The 22,711-nt window shown below is 33.8% G+C and overlaps 2 protein-coding genes and 2 long non-coding RNA genes across 4 annotated transcripts; 2 read left to right on the forward strand and 2 right to left on the reverse strand.

Annotated features, from left to right (window-relative positions):
* The first annotated feature begins 1,418 nt into the window (after positions 1–1,418).
* LOC146939028 (non-specific lipid-transfer protein 1-like) lies at positions 1,419–2,197 on the forward strand. The gene is made up of 2 exons (XM_085757894.1): positions 1,419–1,815; positions 2,030–2,197. Exons 1-2 carry the CDS (start codon positions 1,457–1,459, stop codon positions 2,037–2,039), a joined length of 369 nt encoding a protein of 122 aa, XP_085614020.1. The 5' UTR covers positions 1,419–1,456; the 3' UTR covers positions 2,040–2,197.
* A 2,891-nt stretch (positions 2,198–5,088) lies between these two features.
* On the reverse strand, positions 5,089–5,663 carry LOC146939029 (uncharacterized). Its single transcript, XR_015033422.1, has 3 exons — positions 5,472–5,663; positions 5,305–5,385; positions 5,089–5,159 (listed from the first exon to the last, which is right to left on the reverse strand). It is a non-coding gene; the product is annotated as an uncharacterized LOC146939029 (long non-coding RNA).
* Positions 5,664–11,279: 5,616 nt separating this feature from the next.
* On the reverse strand, positions 11,280–11,844 carry LOC146939030 (uncharacterized). The gene is made up of 3 exons (XR_015033423.1): positions 11,663–11,844; positions 11,496–11,576; positions 11,280–11,350 (listed from the first exon to the last, which is right to left on the reverse strand). It is a non-coding gene; the product is annotated as an uncharacterized LOC146939030 (long non-coding RNA).
* Positions 11,845–18,843: 6,999 nt separating this feature from the next.
* Positions 18,844–19,598, forward strand: LOC146939031 (non-specific lipid-transfer protein 1-like). The gene is made up of 2 exons (XM_085757896.1): positions 18,844–19,241; positions 19,431–19,598. Exons 1-2 carry the CDS (start codon positions 18,883–18,885, stop codon positions 19,438–19,440), a joined length of 369 nt encoding a protein of 122 aa, XP_085614022.1. The 5' UTR covers positions 18,844–18,882; the 3' UTR covers positions 19,441–19,598.
* The last annotated feature ends 3,113 nt before the right edge of the window (positions 19,599–22,711 follow it).

Consider the following 22,711-nt stretch of genomic DNA (forward strand, 5'->3'; position numbering starts at 1 on the left):
AAACGTGGTCTGCCTGAATTTAGATTTGTTAATTTCTAAGGAGGTTTTGGCTTTATGTCCCTCTAATTTGTTTCCTGTTTTCTCTTCTATATATAATATTTCGGTAGTCTAGCACTTTGCTAGCTACTCTTTTGGTTAAAAAGAAATTGAAAAATAATAACACATGAGATGCTAGCTCAACAATAAGAACTTATCTTTATAGCCTTTAAGGCTGAAGTTTAAACCCCATATACGAAAATTTTCAATGGATATTACAATCACCACTTTCAATTGGAATTATATTTTTACAAAAGTACTATATTTTCTATTTTATAGTACTTTCAAAACTATTAATCTTTACATTCCCAAAAAAAAAGTATTAATCTTTACATGATGAGAAACTACAAAAAAATATATCGCAGTGATTATAATATTAACTAACAATATCCTTCCAGATCACCAAACAATGAATTAATAAGAGAGATATCACAACCCGTCTATCTTCGATGATTAAATGATATACTATAACTAACAAGATTAATATGACAAAAGTAAAAACAAATGCCACATCAATCAACATCATAATAGATCTAAATCAATTTTTTTTCATTGAGCATAATAAAATATTCACATATTTTCATTTTGAATACATTAGTTAAAATATTTTAAAACTACAATCATAATTTGACTATAAATTAAGGTTTATATTTAAAGGTTTTCACAATTTTTAAATTTATTCATTTTATTCTTATCTAAAAAGAAAATTTACTTTTGTGTGAGTATTTAATTTTGAATAATTAATCAATGAGATTTCATATAAGTGGAAATAACTTGACTTTCAAGCTTCAAGTGAGGATTAAGATTTAAAATATGATACAGTCGAACAATGGTGATTTGTGGCACGGTCACTAATATGAATTTCCCGTTCTTCGGTTTAAAAGAATTCGAGAAAAAATAGTGCTTTCTTTAATAACATATAATGAGTATCAATTTCTTGTCAAAAAAAAAAAAGAAAAAATATAATGAGTATCAATTTATTGTTTTTAAACGATTATTACTTTTTTGTATGAATTATTCATACCCTTGTGTAGTTGTTAACGGTGCATAGTAATCTACTAATTTTATTAACGTTTGAAGAATGAGGGAACATGAGTATGAGAATAAATAAATTACTTTTAAAAGAATTTTGAGTACATTATCTTCTTACAATTTTTTATAGTTATACTTGATTGTCTTAATTATAAGTTTGACTATGAATATTGAAGGTAAAAACATTTCCTATTTATGTAAGAATAAAAAGGAATAAAATATGAAATCACCAACTAGACTTTTTTAACATTAAAAATTAATTAAAAAACGTAAAGAGTCACCCAAAAAATCGTAACAAGTTTTGCATATAAATTAAGCCATACTTGCAAAGACCAATCATTCTAAATATCCACAAAAACATCACACACGTACACATATTTAAATAAAAATGTTGAGGATGAAAATTATCTCTCTTTCTATGCTTGTGATGGTTTTAGGCATGTTCGTAACAACATTGGATGCAAGCCAAATTGATGACGTGAGCTGCTCTTCGGCTCTTTTTTCCTTGTTGCCATGTCTGCCTTTTTTGCAGGGAGTTGGCCCTGCTACACCAACTAGTTATTGTTGTGCAGGAGCAAATGATTTAAATCAAAAGGCTAACACCACTCAGATTCGTAGGGATGTGTGCAATTGTCTCAAACCCGCTGCATCAAGATTCGGAGTTAACCCTGATAGATCAAAACAACTACCACAACTTTGCAACATTACTCTAAGTGTTCCATTTGATCCAAGCATCGATTGCAACACGTAAGTTTTGCTTTCAAACTCACACATATGAATAAATTGTTTTTTACAATGTTTAAAGTTAGTTAATAATTGTTTTTAAATGGAACAAATTAAAACGATGAACTCCTTATAATCCAACCTGACATCTCTCCATGGAACGCAAAAAGGCTGATTATTATTTAATTGCTAGCACATTTGTATTTTGTTCTAATATTTTTTTTTCATTTTTGTGCAGGGTTCAATGATTCGACAAAATGGGACTTGAAGACCATAAAGAAACATTGAAGATTTACCAAGATAACAATAATTGTATCAATAAGCAACGCGACAAATTGTACCAACCATATAATGTTGGTTGAGTTTTATGAGTTTTATTATTAATTGAAAAAAATTATTGCCATAAGTTTCATTGTTTTTAAGTATAATACGTTGTTTCAGAGATTAAATCGTACAGAAAAAACTACGAACATATAATTATAAATATTTTATAAAATTGAACGATAACGATTTAATAAAAAAAGATTAAATTAACATTTACACTACTTATCTGAAGAGTTTTTACATTGTTCTCAATCCTATTCGTTACATCATTAAAAACATTTTTTTTTATAAGCAAGGAGAGAGGACAGGCATCAAGTGGCATCATTAAAAACATTTGTCATTAATTATAACTACTACTAAAGTCACATATATGATTTCTATGTGATTGACAATCTTAAAATTTATACACCGATAATAATGGTTAAAAGTTCTTGTTTAGTAGATTTTATTTAAATAAACTTAAATAAAATTATTATTTTTCTAACACTTTATCATGTCATTTTATTTTAACGTTTTATATGAGACTTAAAATATAGGTCAAGTTGTCTTCCCAAACAACATGGACATAAATATTTGAATCATCTATATGTTATAGATATGATCATTAAGATAACAGAAATGTTGATAAATGTTCGGACTATAAATTGAAAATTAAAACCATTATTAGAAGTATCATCATACTATTTATAACTCTTTGTTTAAACAAATCATGATCTTATATATAATTAAAATGATGAAATATCAATGAGACAAAACAATGTTTCTTTTTTTTGTAGAAGCTAAATTAGCCCACTCAAATTGGCGCCAGAGAGAATCGATCCTGAGACCTTGAGGAGGAGCACACTCCCAAAGCCTAAGCCAATACCACTAGGCCAACCCATGTGGGTTCAATACAATCTTTCCTAATATTAGATCAATTCAACAAGTTAAAATAACTGTTAACATGTAACACCCATACTAGACGTATCTAGAAAGTCTAGCACGTGCGTTGAATTTAGTATTGGATACATTAAGATATACAACATAAAAAAAAAAACTTCGAATGAATTTATATACAACAAAACACGTTCGTACAATAACAATACATCATATCTTATTTAAAATAAATACATCCTTGAGATCTATATTCTTCATGCTTCAGGTACGAACGAGCTCTTGCTGAAATATCCATCCGGCTACTACCTTTACGTCCATCCTGATATCTGAAACAAATAAGGATTGGGATGAGACATATTGTCTCAGTGAGTTCCACCTAATCCTAGGCTATAGGCAACCACGGGGGAAAACCTACGGTCACCACGTGTCTAATTTACAACCTGACGGTTGATTATACGTGTGTGGGGACTTGCATACTTAGACGGTAGTGCATACTAGAGCCGTCATAATCATAACTTAACTTGTTATAGGCTTCACTTCCTATACGTGTCGTGGCGGTTAAGGGGGAAACTAAAACCGCATTGCCAAGAATACACTCTATGTATCGAGGCCTAACCATATCATAATCATGGCACGATACTAAACCGGACGATTAGGGGAAACCTAAGATCGTCATCGGTATCATGTTCTTTAGTTACTCTAATCCATGCCTTGTACTTGTCATGTAACATCTAATGCTCTTATTCTTAATCATAAACTTGCATGGATTCACTCTTGCATACTCATGAACATAACGTAATCATAATCATATCATACATAAACGTATCTAAGTTCATTCATTATTATGTTAGCGTTGAACAAACAATTATCTTGGTTCATTTTACGGATAGTCCCGGGTTGAGTAACCCCGAGTACAATCCCATACATGACCGATGTACGTACATCGGACTCCCTCGGTGTCGTGCGGGTCCCTTGTGGCTTAAACCGTTCCCCTTAGGTCGAGAACCTCCCGTATCCCCCTAGCGTGGATAACAAGAGACACGAGCACCTACGTCTTGCTTATTTCGGTGACATGCGGGTCCCTTACGGCTTGAATCGTTCCCCTTAAATCGAGAACCTCTTGTATCCCCCTGATGTGGATAGCAAGAGACATGCCACCTACTTATATTAGTCATAGTCTTGTCGTTCATATAAAATAAACTTATACATACATACTTGCTTATTACCTCGGACCCTTGAGTCGATCCGATTAACGGTAAACTTATACTTGTTCATGCTTAAACTTAGTGGAGAGATTAACTAATCAAACCACAACTTAACTTGCTTGCTATCTTATTCTTAATCGTGTGCGAAGAGAATAACTTTGCGTCTTAACATTCTAAGAATTCATGCTAACTAGCTAGTTCTCGACAACTATGTCGAGGCTCTAGTTTTCCCTTGCTTAATGAGTAACTTACTACCCGATTTCTAACATGATTCTCTTGTATACCATGCCTTACTAACATGCATAATACTTGCCTCTTTAAAATAAGAATCTTGCTTTCCTTGATCATCATTTAGGACCTTGGTTTGAGGGGTTTACATTCGTTAAAAGACACCACAGAGAAAACTGCGTCGCGAATCCCCACGCCTGCCTGAAGCGAGCAAAACAATGGGATTTCTCCCTGTCTTACTCGCCTAGGCGAGTAGATTTGCTGGGGAGGCGAGCAGCAGCTCGCAGCTGCGAGTTGGGGGCGAGCAAAACCCCCCATTCGCAGTTCTAGCTCGCCGTGGCGAGTAATAGCTCGCCGTGGCGAGTTAGGACAGTCCAGAACACATAAAAATGATATTTTGAGCCCAACAACCTCAAATCAAGTGTCCCTAAGTGTTTTGAAACATAATTGATCATTGGAAACTTATAAAACATTCATTTGGCAAGTATAACATGTTTTGCATGCATGGCAAGAAAAGGGCAACTAAACCTTCACTTGAAAACCCTAGAAATATTCATGTTATTCATAATAATCTAACAAGTCATAAACATACTCCCAAAAGGTGGGAAAACTAACTATGGAACTCACCCAAACATGTTCTTGAAGCATCGTAAAGTTCCAATAAGCCCATTCAAGCCAAAACCCTAGCTTTTCTCCCTTTTTGCTTCCTTGCTCAAACCATTCAAACTTGTCATCCTTTTCTTGCAAACCAAGACACCATTCCAAGTTCAAAACCATACTCCAACATTACCATCAAACACATATTCAAAACTTGAAATCAAAAGGAATTCTTGGTAAGGAAGGATAGAGATATTAATCCACTCAAACTTAATATTATTACCTTGATCATGTGGAGGCCATACCTTGTACCAATTTAGAAACCATCTTCACCATACATCAAACCCTAGTTTTCCAATCTCTTCTTCAAAAGGAGAAAATAGAAGAATCAAACACAATACACACTTCCTTAATCTTAAGTGACCATAAAGGAACAAGTTGGGAACTTACCATGTGAGGATGGAGTGTCATGAAAGATTGGTGAAGAGAGAAAGAGATTCCAACAAAACTATAGCTTCTTGAGAGGTGATAGGGAAGAAATCAAGCATAATACAAGCTTCCCTTAACTTATAATATTCATGGAGGGACATACTTTAGAAGCTTGCCATGGGAGGAAGAAGATTTGAAAAGGATGATGGAGAGAAGGAGAGGATGTTGGCGTAAAAGAAGAGAGGGAAGGGAGAGAAGTTCCCAACTTCAACCCTAGAGAGAGAAAGAAAAAGGATTATGAAGATATTTTTGGTTCCAAAACATATAAATATCCTTTTCCGTGAAATTACCATTATGCCCTTGCCTTGAACGTGTTTAAATCCGACACTGATACTTAATCCGTATTATGCTGACATGTCATAAAATATTTTCCAGTAACTTACTTTTCCATAATTTAATTCCTCTGGCACGATTGACTGGTAATATACCGATGCTGACAGGCGGGATATTACATTCTACCCCCCTTAAAAAATTTCGTCCTCGAAATTTAGAGACTGACTACCAATCATCATGACAAAAACTTACCATTTATGGTCTGGGCCATACATTTCTTATTCATACATATCCAAAAAGTTCATCATTGTTTGTTTTTCGTCCTGTTTCTCGATTCACATACATAAGCATATAGCTTCCTTGTTATTAATACCACTCTTACATAGGGTTATCTTAGTACATCATGATTCAGAACTTACCTTGCTACACATAGATGTATTATTATATCGGACTCGTATCTTACCCGATTAGCATGAACCATTCATAAAGATATCTTATCATAAACATGAACACTCAGGATTTTCCTTTTAACTGGAATCCTACCGAAAACCAGGTTTGCCCTGCAATGCTTACTTGTAACTTTGAATCATCTTTCCATGCATACATAATCTTATCGGGTGAACGTATATTTCCTACATCAGTTTACTTACTGTACTTCTAGACACATGCTTCTTACTTGTATTACTCATGCAAATGATTTCATGAATCTTTTATCTCTTTTCAGAACCTTAGGAAATTTTTCGACTTCATTGCAATCTCATTGCATTCTTATCGTATCCAAACTAATGGGTAACTCATATTGCCTGACCTGAAAAAAAAATGAAATCAACTAGCCACTTCACTTGACAATCTAATAACCAACGTTGCGGTTCACATGCTTTTGAAACTTTCTAACATATCCACTTGCACATACATCGTATACTCTTAATACACTTCCGCGTATCCTACATGATATTGACTTCATACAAATATTGTCGTTCCAATAGCCTGGGCATTCTTTCAAGTGACGTCTCTTGTTAAATGATAACGATACGTGTTCTAAAATCTTTCTTAAAGAAATTTTTCTTAAACTTTGGTATTCGGGTTCTTGGAACGAATGTACACATGACTAAAAATAAAGTTTTATCATTTCCAAAACTGATTGTGTAATGGTACCACAGAACCACCAGACGAGTTTCTGTATTTTGAAAAAGATTTAACAATTCGCCCCAAACTTGTCCACGACAAGTTGGTTCTGAAGCTTGTACGTCTTAAGTGAGATTACTTACGACGTATCTTATCAGTTTTGAAAATGTAAAATTTCATGAGTTAAAAATAAGTATCGTTCCCAAGTTCCTAAATACCAATCTTAACTTTAAAAGTTATGAAATCATGGCTTGAAATGTCTTAACAAGTATCGTTTCCACTCAACAAGCATTTCGTACAAGAGTATGAATCTCATTGCACATCACTTAAAAGTTGCTTCTCTCTCATGATAACTTGCTTACATATCCGTAGGAAATCCTTGAACCTCTTCTTCGGAACACTAAACTTGATTCTTTACTTGAGTCGCAAGTCAAACCTTCTGAATCTTACAAGTTTTTCATATTTCATGATTACCGATTAACTTTCTTGGCGCTACTCTGATTCCCTCCGGTTGGCTTAAACAAATACTATAATCCATTAAAGCAATTAAGACTTCAATTCATGCTTATCACTTGATTACTTACTTCTTGAGAACTTCCATGTTGCATCCAACATCACCACCTTACACTTGCCTTGTAAATTCAAAACTTGTGATAACTTATCTTATGCTCATAATTCTTGACTTGGGGGTAAACCTTACGTTCTGTTGGTTGCATTTACCATACATATCATAATTGAACCTGTTTCCAAGCAACTCGAATTCCTTTGACAAACTCATATAACACTTGAACATATCCTTCATGAACATCTAATCCTTGTACCTTCGTATCCTCGCATACTATATTTTGCTGAACCATACCATTGCTTGCTCGTTAATTTTTTTTCCTTAAAGAAAACTTCATAAAATAGCGCATGGGTCATTGACGTTGATGATTTTCTACTTTATAAATATATATCAAGTTTAGGCCCCGGCCATTGCTTCGGGAATCATAGAACGAGTTGATAACACATACGTGTCACCAAACCTAGACTCTAATGAGTCTAGCCCGCTCTACAAGTGTCGTAGCAACCCGGTTCCTAGAAAATTTCCTATGAATTTTTCAAATGTCAACTTCAATCACCCATAGGCACAAATCTTTCTAAAATTATTTAATCTTTATATTTCAACATCATATCGAGCCTTAGCAAGTCTATTAAGAAAAACATAGATTCGAGAGATACGTCATAATTCTGAGAACCTTGTGTTTTCCATAACTTGCACCGCTTTAACTTCTTTCTTCATACCTTCACATCTATGACTTCCGTATCAATGCCGGAACTTCCAATCTCTTGGTCTGAGCTCTTTCTTGACTCTTGACACATTAACTTCCAAAGCTACCCTAAACCGTATCGATTTCGTTCATCGTTGCCTATGTCTTTTTCCTTGAAAATCTTAGAAGATGATATGCATTCGTTACTTGATGTCATAAAAGATTTTCATCACATAAAAGATTATTGTGAGGACATCTCACCAATAGTCGTTGCAAACCTTTGGAACGAACGGGTAAATTTCATAAAAATGGAAAATTTCGTTCCAAGTTCGCTATGGATGAGTTTCTCCAACTATATTTTTTTTTAAGTAACCAATGCACATCATTCATTCCTAGCATCGTAAAACATTCTATAACATTTGCATGGCAACATCACCCTTTTCAATACAATTCTTGGCACGTCGGAAATCAATGCCTTAATCCTGATTACATAAAACTTTCTCTTGAATCCTTAATTTCCTCCACTACGAATAGCTTACTTCTTTACGTTGCCACTTACGCAACTTGACAAACCTTCATGTTCTTAACTTCATTTACATATTGCTATTCCTGAGAGCCTGCTGACTCCGTCAACATATGTCGACCTCTTACTACCTTGTAGTCTTGTACTGACATTTCAAAATATCATAAACCCGTTCTAACAACAACTCTTACCGAAACTTCCGGTCATGGTTAGATACATATATCCAACTTCTTCTCTTTCAGGTACATGGAGTATTACTATCATCTTACCCGACATTGTCGGAACATTCCTTCTTAACATACCTTACATTCCCGGAGGATTCACACTTCTACTTGATTAGTTCACCGGCCACCTTTTGGCACGATCAACTACTTCATCCCATACTTCGTTCCTCCTGGGTCCTATTCAGCTCTCAGGCATCCATTCTAATCGTTGAATGCTAATTTGAGTTGATCAGGCTCAACTAACAACAACAACTAGAACATTTACCCGGAACCCAATGGTCCCACTACCTTAGTTGTAATTTAATGACCCAAGGCACGGTCTGAATCGACCTGCTCTGATACCAAACGTAACACCCATACTAGACGTATCTAGAAAGTCTAGCACGTGCGTTGAATTTAGTATTGGATACATTAAGATATACAACATAAAAAAAAACTTCGAATGAATTTATATACAACAAAACACGTTCGTACAATAACAATACATAATATCTTATTTAAAATAAATACATCCTTGAGATCCATATTCTTCATGCTTCAGGTACGAACGAGCTCTTGCTGAAATATCCATCCGGCTACTACCTTTACGTCCATCCTGATATCTGAAACAAATAAGGATTGGGATGAGACATATTGTCGCAGTGAGTTCCACCTAATCCTAGGCTATAGGCAACCACGGGGGAAAACCTACGGTCACCACGTGTCTAATTTACAACCTGACGGTTGATTATACGTGTGTGGGGACTTGCATACTTAGACGGTAGTGCATACTAGAGCCGTCATAATCATAACTTAACTTGTTATAGGCTTCACTTCCTATACGTGTCATGGCGGTTAAGGGGGAAACTAAAACCGCATTGCCAAGAATACACTCTATGTATCGAGGCCTAACCATATCATAATCATGGCACGATACTAAACCGGACGATTAGGGGAAACCTAAGATCGTCATCAGTATCATGTTCTTTAGTTACTCTAATCCATGCCTTGTACTTGTCATGTAGCATCTAATGCTCTTATTCTTAATCATAAACTTGCATGGATTCACTCTTGCATACTCATGAACATAACGTATTCATAATCATATCATACATAAACGTATCTAAGTTCATTCATTATTATGTTAGCGTTGAACAAAAAATTATCTTGGTTTATTTTACGGATAGTCCCGGGTGGAGTAACCCCGAGTACAATCCCATACATAACCGATGTACGTACATCGGACTCCCTCGGTGTCGTGCGGGTCCCTTGCGGCTTAAACCATTCCCCTTAGGTCGAGAACCTCCCGTATCCCCCTAGCGTGGATAACAAGAGACACGAGCACCTACGTCTTACTTATTTCGGTGACATGCGGGTCCCTTACGGCTTGAATCGTTCCCCTTAGATCGAGAACCTCTTGTATCCCCCTGATGTGGATAGCAAGAGACATGCCACCTACTTATATTAGTCATAGTCTTGTCGTTCATATAAAATAAACTTATACATACATACTTGCTTATTACCTCGGACCCTTGAGTCGATCCGATTAACGGTAAACTTATACTTGTTCATGCTTAAACTTAGTGGAGAGATTAACTAATCAAACCACAACTTAACTTGCTTGCTATCTTATTCTTAATCGTGTGCGAAGAGAATAACTTCACGTCTTAACATTCTAAGAATTCATGCTAACTAGCTAGTTCTCGACAACTATGTCGAGGCACTAGTTTTCCCTTGCTTAATGAGTAACTTACTACCCGATTTCTAACATGATTATCTTGTATACCATGCCTTACTAACATGCATAATACTTGCCTCTTTAACATAAGAATCTTTCTTTCCTTGATCATCATTTAGGACCTTGGTTTGAGGGGTTTACATTCGTTAAAAGACACCACAGAGAAAACTGCGTCGCGAATCCCCACGCCTGCCTGAAGCGAGCAAAACAATGGGATTTCTCCCTGTCTTACTCGCCTAGGCGAGTAGATTTGCTGGGGAGGTGAGCAGCAGCTCGCAGCTGCGAGTTGGGGGCGAGCAAAACCCCCCATTCGCAGTTCTAGCTCGCCGTGGCGAGTAATAGCTCGCCGTGGCGAGTTAGGACAGTCCAGAACACATAAAAAATGATATTTTGAGCCCAAAAACCTCAAATCAAGTGTCCCTAAGTGTTTTGAAACATAATTGATCATTGGAAACTTATAAAACATTCATTTGGCAAGTATAACATGTTTTGCATGCATGGCAAGAAAAGGGCAACTAAACCTTCACTTGAAAACCCTAGAAATATTCATGTTATTCATAATAATCTAACAAGTCATAAACATACTCCCAAAAGGTGGGAAAACTAACTATGGAACTCACCCAAACATGTTCTTGAAGCATCGTAAAGTTCCAATAAGCCCATTCAAGCCAAAACCCTAGCTTTTCTCCCTTTTTGCTTCCTTGCTCAAACCATTCAAACTTGTCATCCTTTTCTTGCAAACCAAGACACCATTCCAAGTTCAAAACCATACTCCAACATTACCATCAAACACATATTCAAAACTTGAAATCAAAAGGAATTCTTGGTAAGGAAGGATAGAGATATTAATCCACTCAAACTTAATATTATTACCTTGATCATGTGGAGGCCATACCTTGTACCAATTTAGAAACCATCTTCACCATACATCAAACCCTAGTTTTCCAATCTCTTCTTCAAAAGGAGAAAATAGAAGAATCAAACACAATACACACTTCCTTAATCTTAAGTGACCATAAAGGAACAAGTTGGGAACTTACCATGTGAGGATGGAGTGTCATGAAAGATTGGTGAAGAGAGAAAGAGATTCCAACAAAACTATAGCTTCTTGAGAGGTGATAGGGAAGAAATCAAGCATAATACAAGCTTCCCTTAACTTATAATATTCATGGAGGGACATACTTTAGAAGCTTGCCATGGGAGGAAGAAGATTTGAAAAGGATGATGGAGAGAAGGAGAGGATGTTGGCGTAAAAGAAGAGAGGGAAGGGAGAGAAGTTCCCAACTTCAACCCTAGAGAGAGAGAAAGAAAAAGGATTATGAAGATATTTTTGGTTCCAAAACATATAAATATCCTTTTCCGTGAAATTACCATTATGCCCTTGCCTTGAACGTGTTTAAATCCGACACTGATACTTAATCCGTATTATGCTGACATGTCATAAAATATTTTCCAGTAACTTACTTTTCCATAATTTAATTCCTCTGGCACGATTGACTGGTAATATACCGATGCTGACAGGCGGGATATTACATAACACATATTCATGAATGACATTAATTAGATTTGAGGTACTAGCTGAGTTTGTAAGAGTCAGTCTTGTAACCTTAAGGTGCTGAGTTCCAACCCCCTCGAGGACATTTGTAATGACCATAATTTCCATTGTAATTAATGAAATGTACATGTCCGTAATTTAAGATATTAGTTTCAAATCAAATATTTTTTTTATCTATAATTGGTTTTATTAGTTAAATGTTTTTTTAAATAATTAATTAATTTAAAAAAGAAAAAAATTTCATTTAAAATTTCAACTCATAAATTTATTTTAGCAATTTATATACTCTAATTTGATTCAATTCTTTTTTCTTCAAAATATATTTTTTAATAAGTGTGTGTGCGACAAATAATATTACTATAAAATGATTTTTATTTTAGGAAGGACATAAAACGTACCCAAGAAAAAAAAATAATTTTAGATTATTAGGAGGACCGGCCCACACCGTAGAGAGAGTGATTTAAAAAACCTAACGCAATGATTTCAGAAAATTTTAATTTTAAACTTACACAGGATATAAAACAATGTCTATTTCTCGAAAATATTTCAAAACACGCTGTAACACCCACAACGTGGCACAGTAACAGCGGCGGAGCCAGGCCGGCCCCGGACTTAAGCTGGATGAGTCGGACCACCGGGCTATTACAGGATGACCCCACGTTGATAGGAGGAACTGAATCACATCGGAATGAGAGGGATCCGGAGGCCGTGTAGGTATGGGACTACATCGTTGAAGGAAGGCTTATAAGAATTGTTAGGTACTACCCATATCAACAAGATGCATCTTCTTTTCGGGAGCTCAATCCATAGGAACTCCACAGTTAAGCGTGCTTGGCTTGGAGTAGTACTAGGATTGGTGACCTACCGGGAAGTTTCCCGGTAAGCATGTGAGTGACGACAAAGCATGCTGAAAAGACTCGTGTTGGTTTGTGGGGTTAGTCGGCAATCCTGTAAGCAGTCTGGGATGTTACACTTGGTATCAGAGCAGACCTCTCCCAGTACGGTGTGGTTCGGGGATGAACCAGGCGGAAGCTGGTGGGCATGTAACACCCACAACGTGGCACAATAACAGTGGCGGAGCCAGACCGGCCCCGGACTTAAGCGGGATGAGTTGGACCACAGGGCTGTTACAGGATGACCCCACGTTGATAGGAGGAACCGAATCACATCGGAATGAGAGGGATCCGGAGGCCGTGTAGGTATGGGACTACATGGTTGAAGGAAGACTTATAAGAATTGTTAGGTACTACCCATATCAACAAGATGCATCTTCTTTTCGGGAGCTCAATCCATAGGAACTCCACAGTTAAGCGTGCTTGGCTTGGAGTAGTACTAGGATGGGTGACCTACCGGGAAGTTTCCCGGTAAGCATGTGAGTGAGGACAAAGCTTGCTGAAAAGACTCGTGTTGGTTTGTGGGGTTAGTCGGCAATCCTGTAAGCAGTCTGGGATGTTACACACGTATACCAATGGAAAAATTTGAGTTAAGTATTTGACAAGTAGGAATTTAAATATCTTATTCACTAATTCCTTATATAACATCATCACGTAGAGAAAAATATTTTTTTGTTTGAAATTGAAATATATATAGTTTGATTTTTTGTTTAATTATGGGAAAAACAAACGTGGTCTGCCTGAATTTTGATTTGTTAATTTCTAAGGAGGTTTTGGCTTTATGTCCCTCTAATTTGTTTCCTGTTTTCTCTTTTATATATAATATTTCGGTAGTCTAGCACTTTGCTAGCTACTCTTTTGGTTAAAAAGAAAATGAAAAATAATAACAAATGAGATGCTAGCTCAACAATAAGAACTTATCTTTATAGCCTTTAAGGCTGAAGTTTAAACCCCATATACGAAAACTTTCAATGGATATTACAATCACCACTTTCAATTGGAATTATATTTTTTATAAAAGTACTATATTTTCTATTTTATAGTACTTTCAAAACTATTGATCTTTACATGATGAGAAACTACAAAAAAAATATCGCAGTGATTATAATATTAACTAACAATATCCTTCCAGATCACCAAACAATGAATTAATAAGAGAGATATCACAACCTGTAATATCCCGCCTGTCAGTATCGGAATATCAAAACCTAGAGAGAGGAAATAACATGAAAATGAAGATTCTTTGCCCAAACATGCTTAAATACCCCTTTTCGTGAAAATACTAAAGTGCCCTTGGTCTTGATCGTTCTTTCTCCGACACTGATGGTACAACCCGTATTTGACTGACATTACATAATAATAATATTTCGTCGTACTCAACATTCTTCATCACTTAACCTCTGATACGTCCGATAGCAAAATCCTTATTGCTGAAAAGCGGGATGTTACAAATAGGCCAATCCATGTGGGTTCAAAACAATCTTTCCTAATATTAGATCAATTCAACACGTTAAAATAACTGTTAACACATATTCATGAATGAAATTAATTAGATTTGAGGTACTAGCTCAGTTTGCAAGAGTCAGTCTTGTAACCTTAATGTGCTGACTTCCAACCCCCTCGAGGACATTTGTAATGACCATAATTTCCATTGTAATTAATGAAATGTACATGTCTGTAATTTAAGATATTAGTTTCAAATCAAATATTTTTTTATCTATAATTGGTTTTATTAATTAAATGTTTTTTTAAATAATTAATTAATTTAAAAAAGAAAAAAAAGTTTCATTTAAAATTGCAACTCATAAATTTATTTTAGTAATTTATATACTCTAATATTTGATTCAATTCTTTTTTCTTTAAAATATTTTTTAATAAGTGTGTGCGCAACAAATAATATTACTATAAAATGAATTTTATTTTAGGGAGGACATAAAACGTACCCATGAAAAAAACAATAATTTAAGAGTATTAGGAGGACCGGGCCACACCGTAGAGAGAGTGATTTAAAAAACCTAACACAATGATTTTAGAAAATTTTAATTTTAAACTTACACATGATATAAAACAATGTCTATTTCTCGAAAATATTTCAAAACACGCATACCATGAGCAAAATTTGAGTTAAGTATTTGACGAGTAGGAATTTAAATATCTTATTCACTAATTCCTTATATAACATCATCACGTAGAGAAAAATATTTTTTTGTTTGAAATTGAAATATATATAGTTTGATTTTTTGTTTAATTATGGAAAAAAAACAAACATGGTTTGCCAGAATTTAGATTTGTTACTTTCTAAGGAGGTTTTGGCTTTATTTCCCCCTCCTTTGTTTCTTGTTTTCTCTTCTATATATAATATTTCGGTAGTCTAGCACTTTGCTAGCTACTCTTTTGGTTAAAAAAAAATGGAAAATAATAACACATGAGTTGCTAGCTCAACAATAAGAACTTATCTTTGTACCCTTTAAGGCTGAAGTTTAAACCCCATATACGAAAACTTTCAATGGGTATTACAATCACCACTTTCAATTGGAATTATATTTTTATAAAAGTAGTATATTTTCTATTTTATAGTACTTTCAAAACTATTAATCTTTACATTCCAAAAAAAAACTATTAATCTTTACATGATGAGAAGCTACAAAAAAAATATATCGCAGTGATTATAATATTAACTAACAATACCTTCCAGATCACCAAACAATGAATTAATAAGAGAGATATCACAACCCGTCTATCTTCGATATCAAAACCCGTCTATCTTGATTAAATGATATACTATAACTAACAAGATTAATATGACAAAAGCAAAAACAAATGCCACATCAATCAACATCATAATAGATCTAAATCAATTTTTTTTTCATTGAGCATAATAAAATATGAAAATTGCTGTTGACACATTGCCGAGGAATCCTCAAACCCTTTTTTTTTTTTTTTACAAAAACCATTAATTCTTTTTATTCTTTTTTTTTTGATAAGGCAAGAGTCAATGACATAAAAAAGGAATAGAAAACAGTCCAAAAGTTGGAATGTTTTGCAGATTCCAGTTTATATGTCAGTGCTCATATATATTATTAAAAAATACAAAAAAAAAATACAAAAAAAAGAACTGGGGGGACATAAACCTAACCCAGTCGATCCACACAGTGTATGCCAAACCCAATCGGGTGATTCAAAAAAATAAAAACAACACCAGTGAATGTCTAACATGCGGTGTATGGACAAACCGTCAACACGGAATAGATCCAAGAACCAACAACTCCTTGCGACAGCAACAAGCATAACGTCTCTTTCGAGCCAAACAGTCCAACATCAGCATCAGTTTTGAAACTTCCCCAAGTTATATAGAGCCAAACTTCATGAAGGTGAGGGATTCTACCACCAACACGGATACAAAACCCCATGCCTACAACCCATTATGCTGCGACAGAAAGCTTCACGGCCATTTCTAGCCAAATCCAATAGGAAGCAACTCAAAACCAATTGAAGGCAAGATCGAGGGATGGTCAATCAACGGGTCTGAGCACCACGAGCACCGCCAACACGGTAACACTCGCACCCACTATTCGCAGCAACAACGGACAACAAGTGCATGACCATTTCTAGTCTATAAGACCTGTTACGAAGCACCTTGGAGAATCTGAAAAAACTCTTTTTTTTCCTGTGGCGTATTATTTTGGCGTATCAGCAGCTATGGATTTCACAAACCATAAAACCCAATGGCGATGGCAGCGGACAACCTAACCACCACCGTTGAAAAACACTGAAACAGCCCCACCACCATTTAATCCAACCGACGACGGCGACGGTAACCATAGAACAGAGAATTTGAACCAGATCAACAGATGATTATTGAAGCAGAAACCAACACCAGAAGGAACCACCGCTCAGGCGAAACCACGATGTAGGCTACGTGAACGTGACAGAGTAGTCCGCGGCGGCGCCGGCGACTACTTGAGCAACCCCGATCGGGGTTTTGAGTGGTGCAGCCAAGAAGTCGGCGAGAGCACCACCCCCTCTCCATGGCTACATAATAACTTTGAATATATAATTTCTTAAATTTCTTTTATATATAATTCTTTTTATTCTTTAAACTTAAATTTTCCTTAATTAAATTTAATTCTTTAATCCTTTTAAGGAATTCAACATAATTCTTTTCATGATTTCATTCATGTGATTTTGTTGCCATAAATGAAGAAATATGAATTTTGTTGCCATTAAATACACGATTCTTTTTATAAAGTTGTTGATTTCATTCATATGATTTTGTTGCCATAAATAAAAAAATATGAGATCATAGAATTACTACATATTCAATCACGTTTATTAATTAAAAAATGTTTTTTTTTTGAAGAATAGAAAAGTGGTTTTATTTGTACAAAAAAAGGTATTATTGATAGAATAATTACAAATATAATTATTTGAAAGAGAGATGAATAATATCTGAAATATTATAATTTGTGAACAAAAAAAAAAATATCTTAAATATTATAATTAATTACTAATAATTACAAATATAATTATTCTATCATTTGTAACGTTTTTTGTTGTTGCACTTTTTTTATTGAATTGTCATTTTAGGTCCATTAACTACCGAATATTATTCATCTCTCATATTTCTTCATTTATGGCAACAAAATCACATGAATGAAATCATAAAAAAAATTGTGTTTAATTCCTTAAAAGGATTAAAGAATTAAATTAAATTAAGGAAAATTTAGGTTTAAAGAATAAAAAAAATTAATGGTTTTTGTAAAAAAAAAAAAAGGTTTGAGGATTCCTCGGCAGTTAACTGCCGAAGTTTTCAATTTTCATCGGTAGTTAACTGCCGAAGTTTTCCTCGGCAGTTAACTGCAGCCGGTTTCACAATTCGGCAGTTAACTGCCGAGGGGGCAAAAACGTATTTTACATGTGTGCCACAGCCTTATCCAATGTATCAACAGCAATTTTCATAAAATATTCACATATTTTCATTTTGAATACATTAGTTAAAATATTTTAAAACTACATTCATAATTTGACTATAAATTAAGGTTTATATTTAAAGGTTTTCACAATTTTTAAATTTATTCATTTTATTCTTATCTAAAGAAAATTTACTTTCGTGTGAGTATTTAATTTTGAATAATTAATCAATGAGATTTCACATAGGTGAAAATAACTTGACTTTCAAGCTTCAAGTGATGATTAAGATTTAAAATATGATACAGTTGAACAATGGTGATTTGTGGCACGGTCACTAATATGAATTTCCCGTTCTCCGGTCTAAAAGAATTCGAGAAAAAATAGTACTTTCTTTAATAACATATAATGAGTATCAATTTCTTGTCAAAAAAAAGAAAAAAAATATAATAAGTATCAACTTATTGTTTTTAAACGATTATTACTTTTTTGTATTAATTATTCATACCCTTGTGTAGTTGTTAACAGTGCATAGTAATCTACTAATTTTATTAACGTTTGAAGAATGAGGGAACATGAGTATGAGAATAAATAAATTACTTTTAAAAGAATTTTGAATACATTATCTTCTTACAAATTTTTATAGTTATACTTGATTGTCTTAAGTATAAGTTTGACTATGAATATTGAAGGTAAAAACATTTCCTATTTATGTAAGAATAATAAGGAATAAAATATGAAATCACTAACAAGACTTTTTTAACATTAAAAATTAATAAAAAGAACTAAAGAGTCACCCAAAAAATCGTAACAGGTTTTGCATATAAATTAAGCCATACTTGCAAAGACCAATCATTCTAAATATCCACAAAAACATCATACACGTACACATATTTAAATAAAAATGTTGAGGATGAAAATTATCTCTCTTTCTATGCTTGTGATGGTTTTAGGCATGTTCGTAACAACATTGGATGCACGCCAAATTGATGACGTGAGCTGCTCTTCGGCTCTTTTTTCCTTGTTGCCATGTCTGCCTTTTTTGCAGGGAGTTGGCCCTGCTACACCAACTAGTTATTGTTGTGCAGGAGCAAATGATTTAAATCAAAAGGCTAACACCACTCAGATTCGTAGGGATGTGTGCAATTGTCTCAAACCCGCTGCATCAAGATTCGGAGTTAACCCTGATAGATCAAAACAACTACCACAACTTTGCAACATTACTCTAAGTGTTCCATTTGATCCAAGCATCGATTGCAACACGTAAGTTTTGCTTTCAAACTCACACATATGAATAAATTGTTTTTTACAATGGTTAAAGTTAGTTAATAATTGTTTTTAAATGGAACAAATTAAAACGATGAACTCCTTATAATCCAACCTGACATCTCTCCATGGAACGCAAAAAGCCTGATTATTATTTAATTGCTAGCACATTTGTATTTTGTGCAGGGTTCAATGATTCGACAAAATGGGACTTGAAGACCATAAAGAAACATTGAAGATTTTCCAAGATAACAATAATTGTATCAATAAGCAACGTGACAAATTGTACCAACCATATAATGCTGGTTGAGTTTTCTGAGTTTTATTATTAATTGAAAAAAAATTATTACCATATGTTTCATTGTTTTGAAGTATAATACGTTGTTTCAGAGATTAAATCGTACAGAAAAAAAAACTACGAACATATAATTATAAATATTTTATAAACTTGAACGATAACGATTTAATAAAAAAAAGATTAAATTAGCATTTACACTACTTATCTGAAGAGTTTTTACATTGTCATCAATCCTATTCGTTACATCATTAAAAACATTTGTCATTAATTATAACTACTACTAAAGTCACATATATGATTTCTATGTAATTGATTGACAATCTTAAACTTTATACACCGATAATGTATCAAATTAAGCTCTAATGGTTAAAAGTTCTTGTTTAGTAGACTTTATATAAATAAGCTTAAATAAAATTATTATTTTTCTAACACTTTATCATGTCATTTTATTCTAACGTTTTATATGAGACTTAAAATATAGGTCAAGTTGTCATCCCAAACAACATGGACGTAAATATTTGAATCATCTATATGTTTTAGATATGATCATTAAGATAACAGAAATGTTGATAAATGCTCGGACTATAAATTGAAATTTAAAACCATTATTAGAGGTATCATCATACTATTTATAACTCTTTGTTTAAACGTTTAAACAAATCATGATCTTATATATAATTAAAATGATGAAATATCAATGAGACAAAACAATGTTTCTTCTTTTTGTATATCTTATATATAATTAAAATGATGAAAAATCAATGAGACAAAATAATGTTTCTTCTTCAAATTGGCACCAGAGAAATTGAAATTTAAAACCATTATTAGAGGTATCATCATACTATTTATAACTCTTTGTTTAAACGTTTAAACAAATCATGATCTTATATATAATTAAAATGATGAAATATCAATGAGACAAAACAATGTTTCTTCTTTTTGTATATCTTATATATAATTAAAATGATGAAAAATCAATGAGACAAAATAATGTTTCTTCTTCAAATTGGCACCAGAGAGAATCGAACCTGAGACCCTGAGGAGGAGCACACTCCCAAAGCCCAAGCCAATACCACTAGGCCAACCCAAGTGGGTTCAAAACAATCTTTCTTAATATTAGATCAATTCAACAAGTTAAAATAACTGTTACCACATATTCATGAATGACATTAATTAGACTCGAGGTACAAGCTCAGTTTGTAAGAGTTGGTCTTGTAACCTTAAGGTGCTGAGTTCCAACCCCCTCGAGGACATTTGTAATGACCATAATTTCCATTTTAATTAATGAAATGTACATGTCCGTAATTTAAGATATTAGTTTCAACTCAATTTTTTTTTTTATCTATAATTGGTTTTAGTAATTAAATGTTTTTGAAATAATTAATTAATTTAAAAATGAAAAAAAGTTTCATTTAAAATTACAACTCATAAATTTATTTTAGTAATTTTTATACTCTAATATTTGATTCAATTCTTTTTTCTTTAAAATATTTTTTTTAATAAGTGTGTGTGCGACAAATAATATTACTATAAAATGAATATTATTTTAGGGAGGACATAAAACTTACCCAAGAAAAAAAAATTTAGAGTATCAGGAGGACCGGCCCACACCGTAGAGAGAGTGATTTAAAAAACGGAACACAATGATTTAGAAAATTTTAATTTTAAACTTACATATGATATAAAACAATGTCTATTTCTCGTAAATATTTCAAAACACGCATACCATGAGCAAAATTTGAGTTAAGTATTTGACCAGTAGGAATTTAAATATCTTATTCACTAATTTCTTATATAACATCATGACGTAGAGAACAATATTTTTTTTGTTTGAAATAGAAATATATATAGTTTGATTTTTTTTTTAATTATGGAAAATAATAGTTTTTTTTAATAGGCCAAGAGAAAGGTTGGGTATCCGGGCGAGTCTGAAGCATCCCAACTAGGTTGCCACCCAACAGAAACACCCATCCTCTACCGCCTTTCCATTACATAATTTTATTATGGAAAATAATAGCACTTGAGGTGTTAGCTCAACAATAAGAACATATCTTTATAGCCTTTAAGGCTGAAGTTTGAACCCCATATACGAAAACTTTCAATGGATATTACAATCACCACTATCAACCCTTTCAAAAAGAAACCACAACTACATACAACACTTACCCAAATTAATTTATAAAAGAAAAAACAAAATTAGTTTATTAAAGTTTATAGATAGCTTTGTAAAATTTCTATAAATTTCATCATATTGTTTTTTTTGCTAAGCTGGGAGAATGACATACATCAGGAGATAACACCGACATCCCAACTAGGTTGGCACCCTGAGAAACCTCCGTCCTCTGCCCGCCAAACTTTAAAAATTTATTAAACAAAGGGAAAAATATATACAAGGAGAGGGGTGACTGGGCCAAAACTGTAATATCCTACTCGTCAGTATTGGAATTATATCAGTTGAAGGTGCACCGGAGAGCAATGTTCATGAGACTCACTACGGTGAGGAATGTTTTACGATGCAGTGCCAGTATAACACGAGTTAATCATCAGAGTAGGTGCAAACACGTTTAAGACGAAGGGCATTTTGGTATTTGCACCAAGGGAGTATATAAGTGTGTTTGGAGCCAAATTATTCATAATTCCATGTTGTTTCTCTCTCTAGGGTTCAAGAAATGGAATTCTCTCCTCCTTCTCTCTAAGAAGTGGCGCCCTCCTTCCCTCTCTAACTCATCAATCTTCCAAACATAGTTCCTTTGAGTGATCATGCATGAAGTTTGATGATCTATTGTGCAAGAAGCAACTAGTAACTTTGGATTTATGCTTAAGCTTCAATTCTTCTCTCTTTGATCAAGCTAGGGTTTGATGTTGGGCAAGGTTGGAATTGGAACTTGAAGATTGATGTGTTTCTTTTGAGGTTAGTTCTATAGATAGTTTTCCCACCTTTGGGTTGTGGAGATTCTTGTGAGAATTATGAATTATGTTAAGATTAGAAAAGTATGATTTTAGTACCCTTGCCATTGATCTTGTTATGTTTATGTTAAAATTGCCATGCAAAATGTTTTATGATGTTTATATAAGTGGTTGGATGTGTATGATGCATTGAAGGATCAGATTGGATGATGTTTAGGTCAAAAATACAAAATATGCACTACAGACCCGAAGAAACTCGCTA

This window comes from Medicago sativa, chromosome 3 (assembly GCF_051527215.1).
Source record: "Medicago sativa cultivar Bolivia chromosome 3, Bolivia_mono, whole genome shotgun sequence".
In the NCBI taxonomy this organism is placed as follows: domain Eukaryota; kingdom Viridiplantae; phylum Streptophyta; class Magnoliopsida; order Fabales; family Fabaceae; genus Medicago; species Medicago sativa.

Excerpts from the sequence above, each read along its gene's own strand:
- LOC146939028 (XM_085757894.1), top strand. The coding sequence starts at position 1,457 with ATGTTGAGGATGAAAATTATCTCTCTTTCTATGCTTGTGATGGTTTTA.
- LOC146939031 (XM_085757896.1), top strand. The coding sequence starts at position 18,883 with ATGTTGAGGATGAAAATTATCTCTCTTTCTATGCTTGTGATGGTTTTA.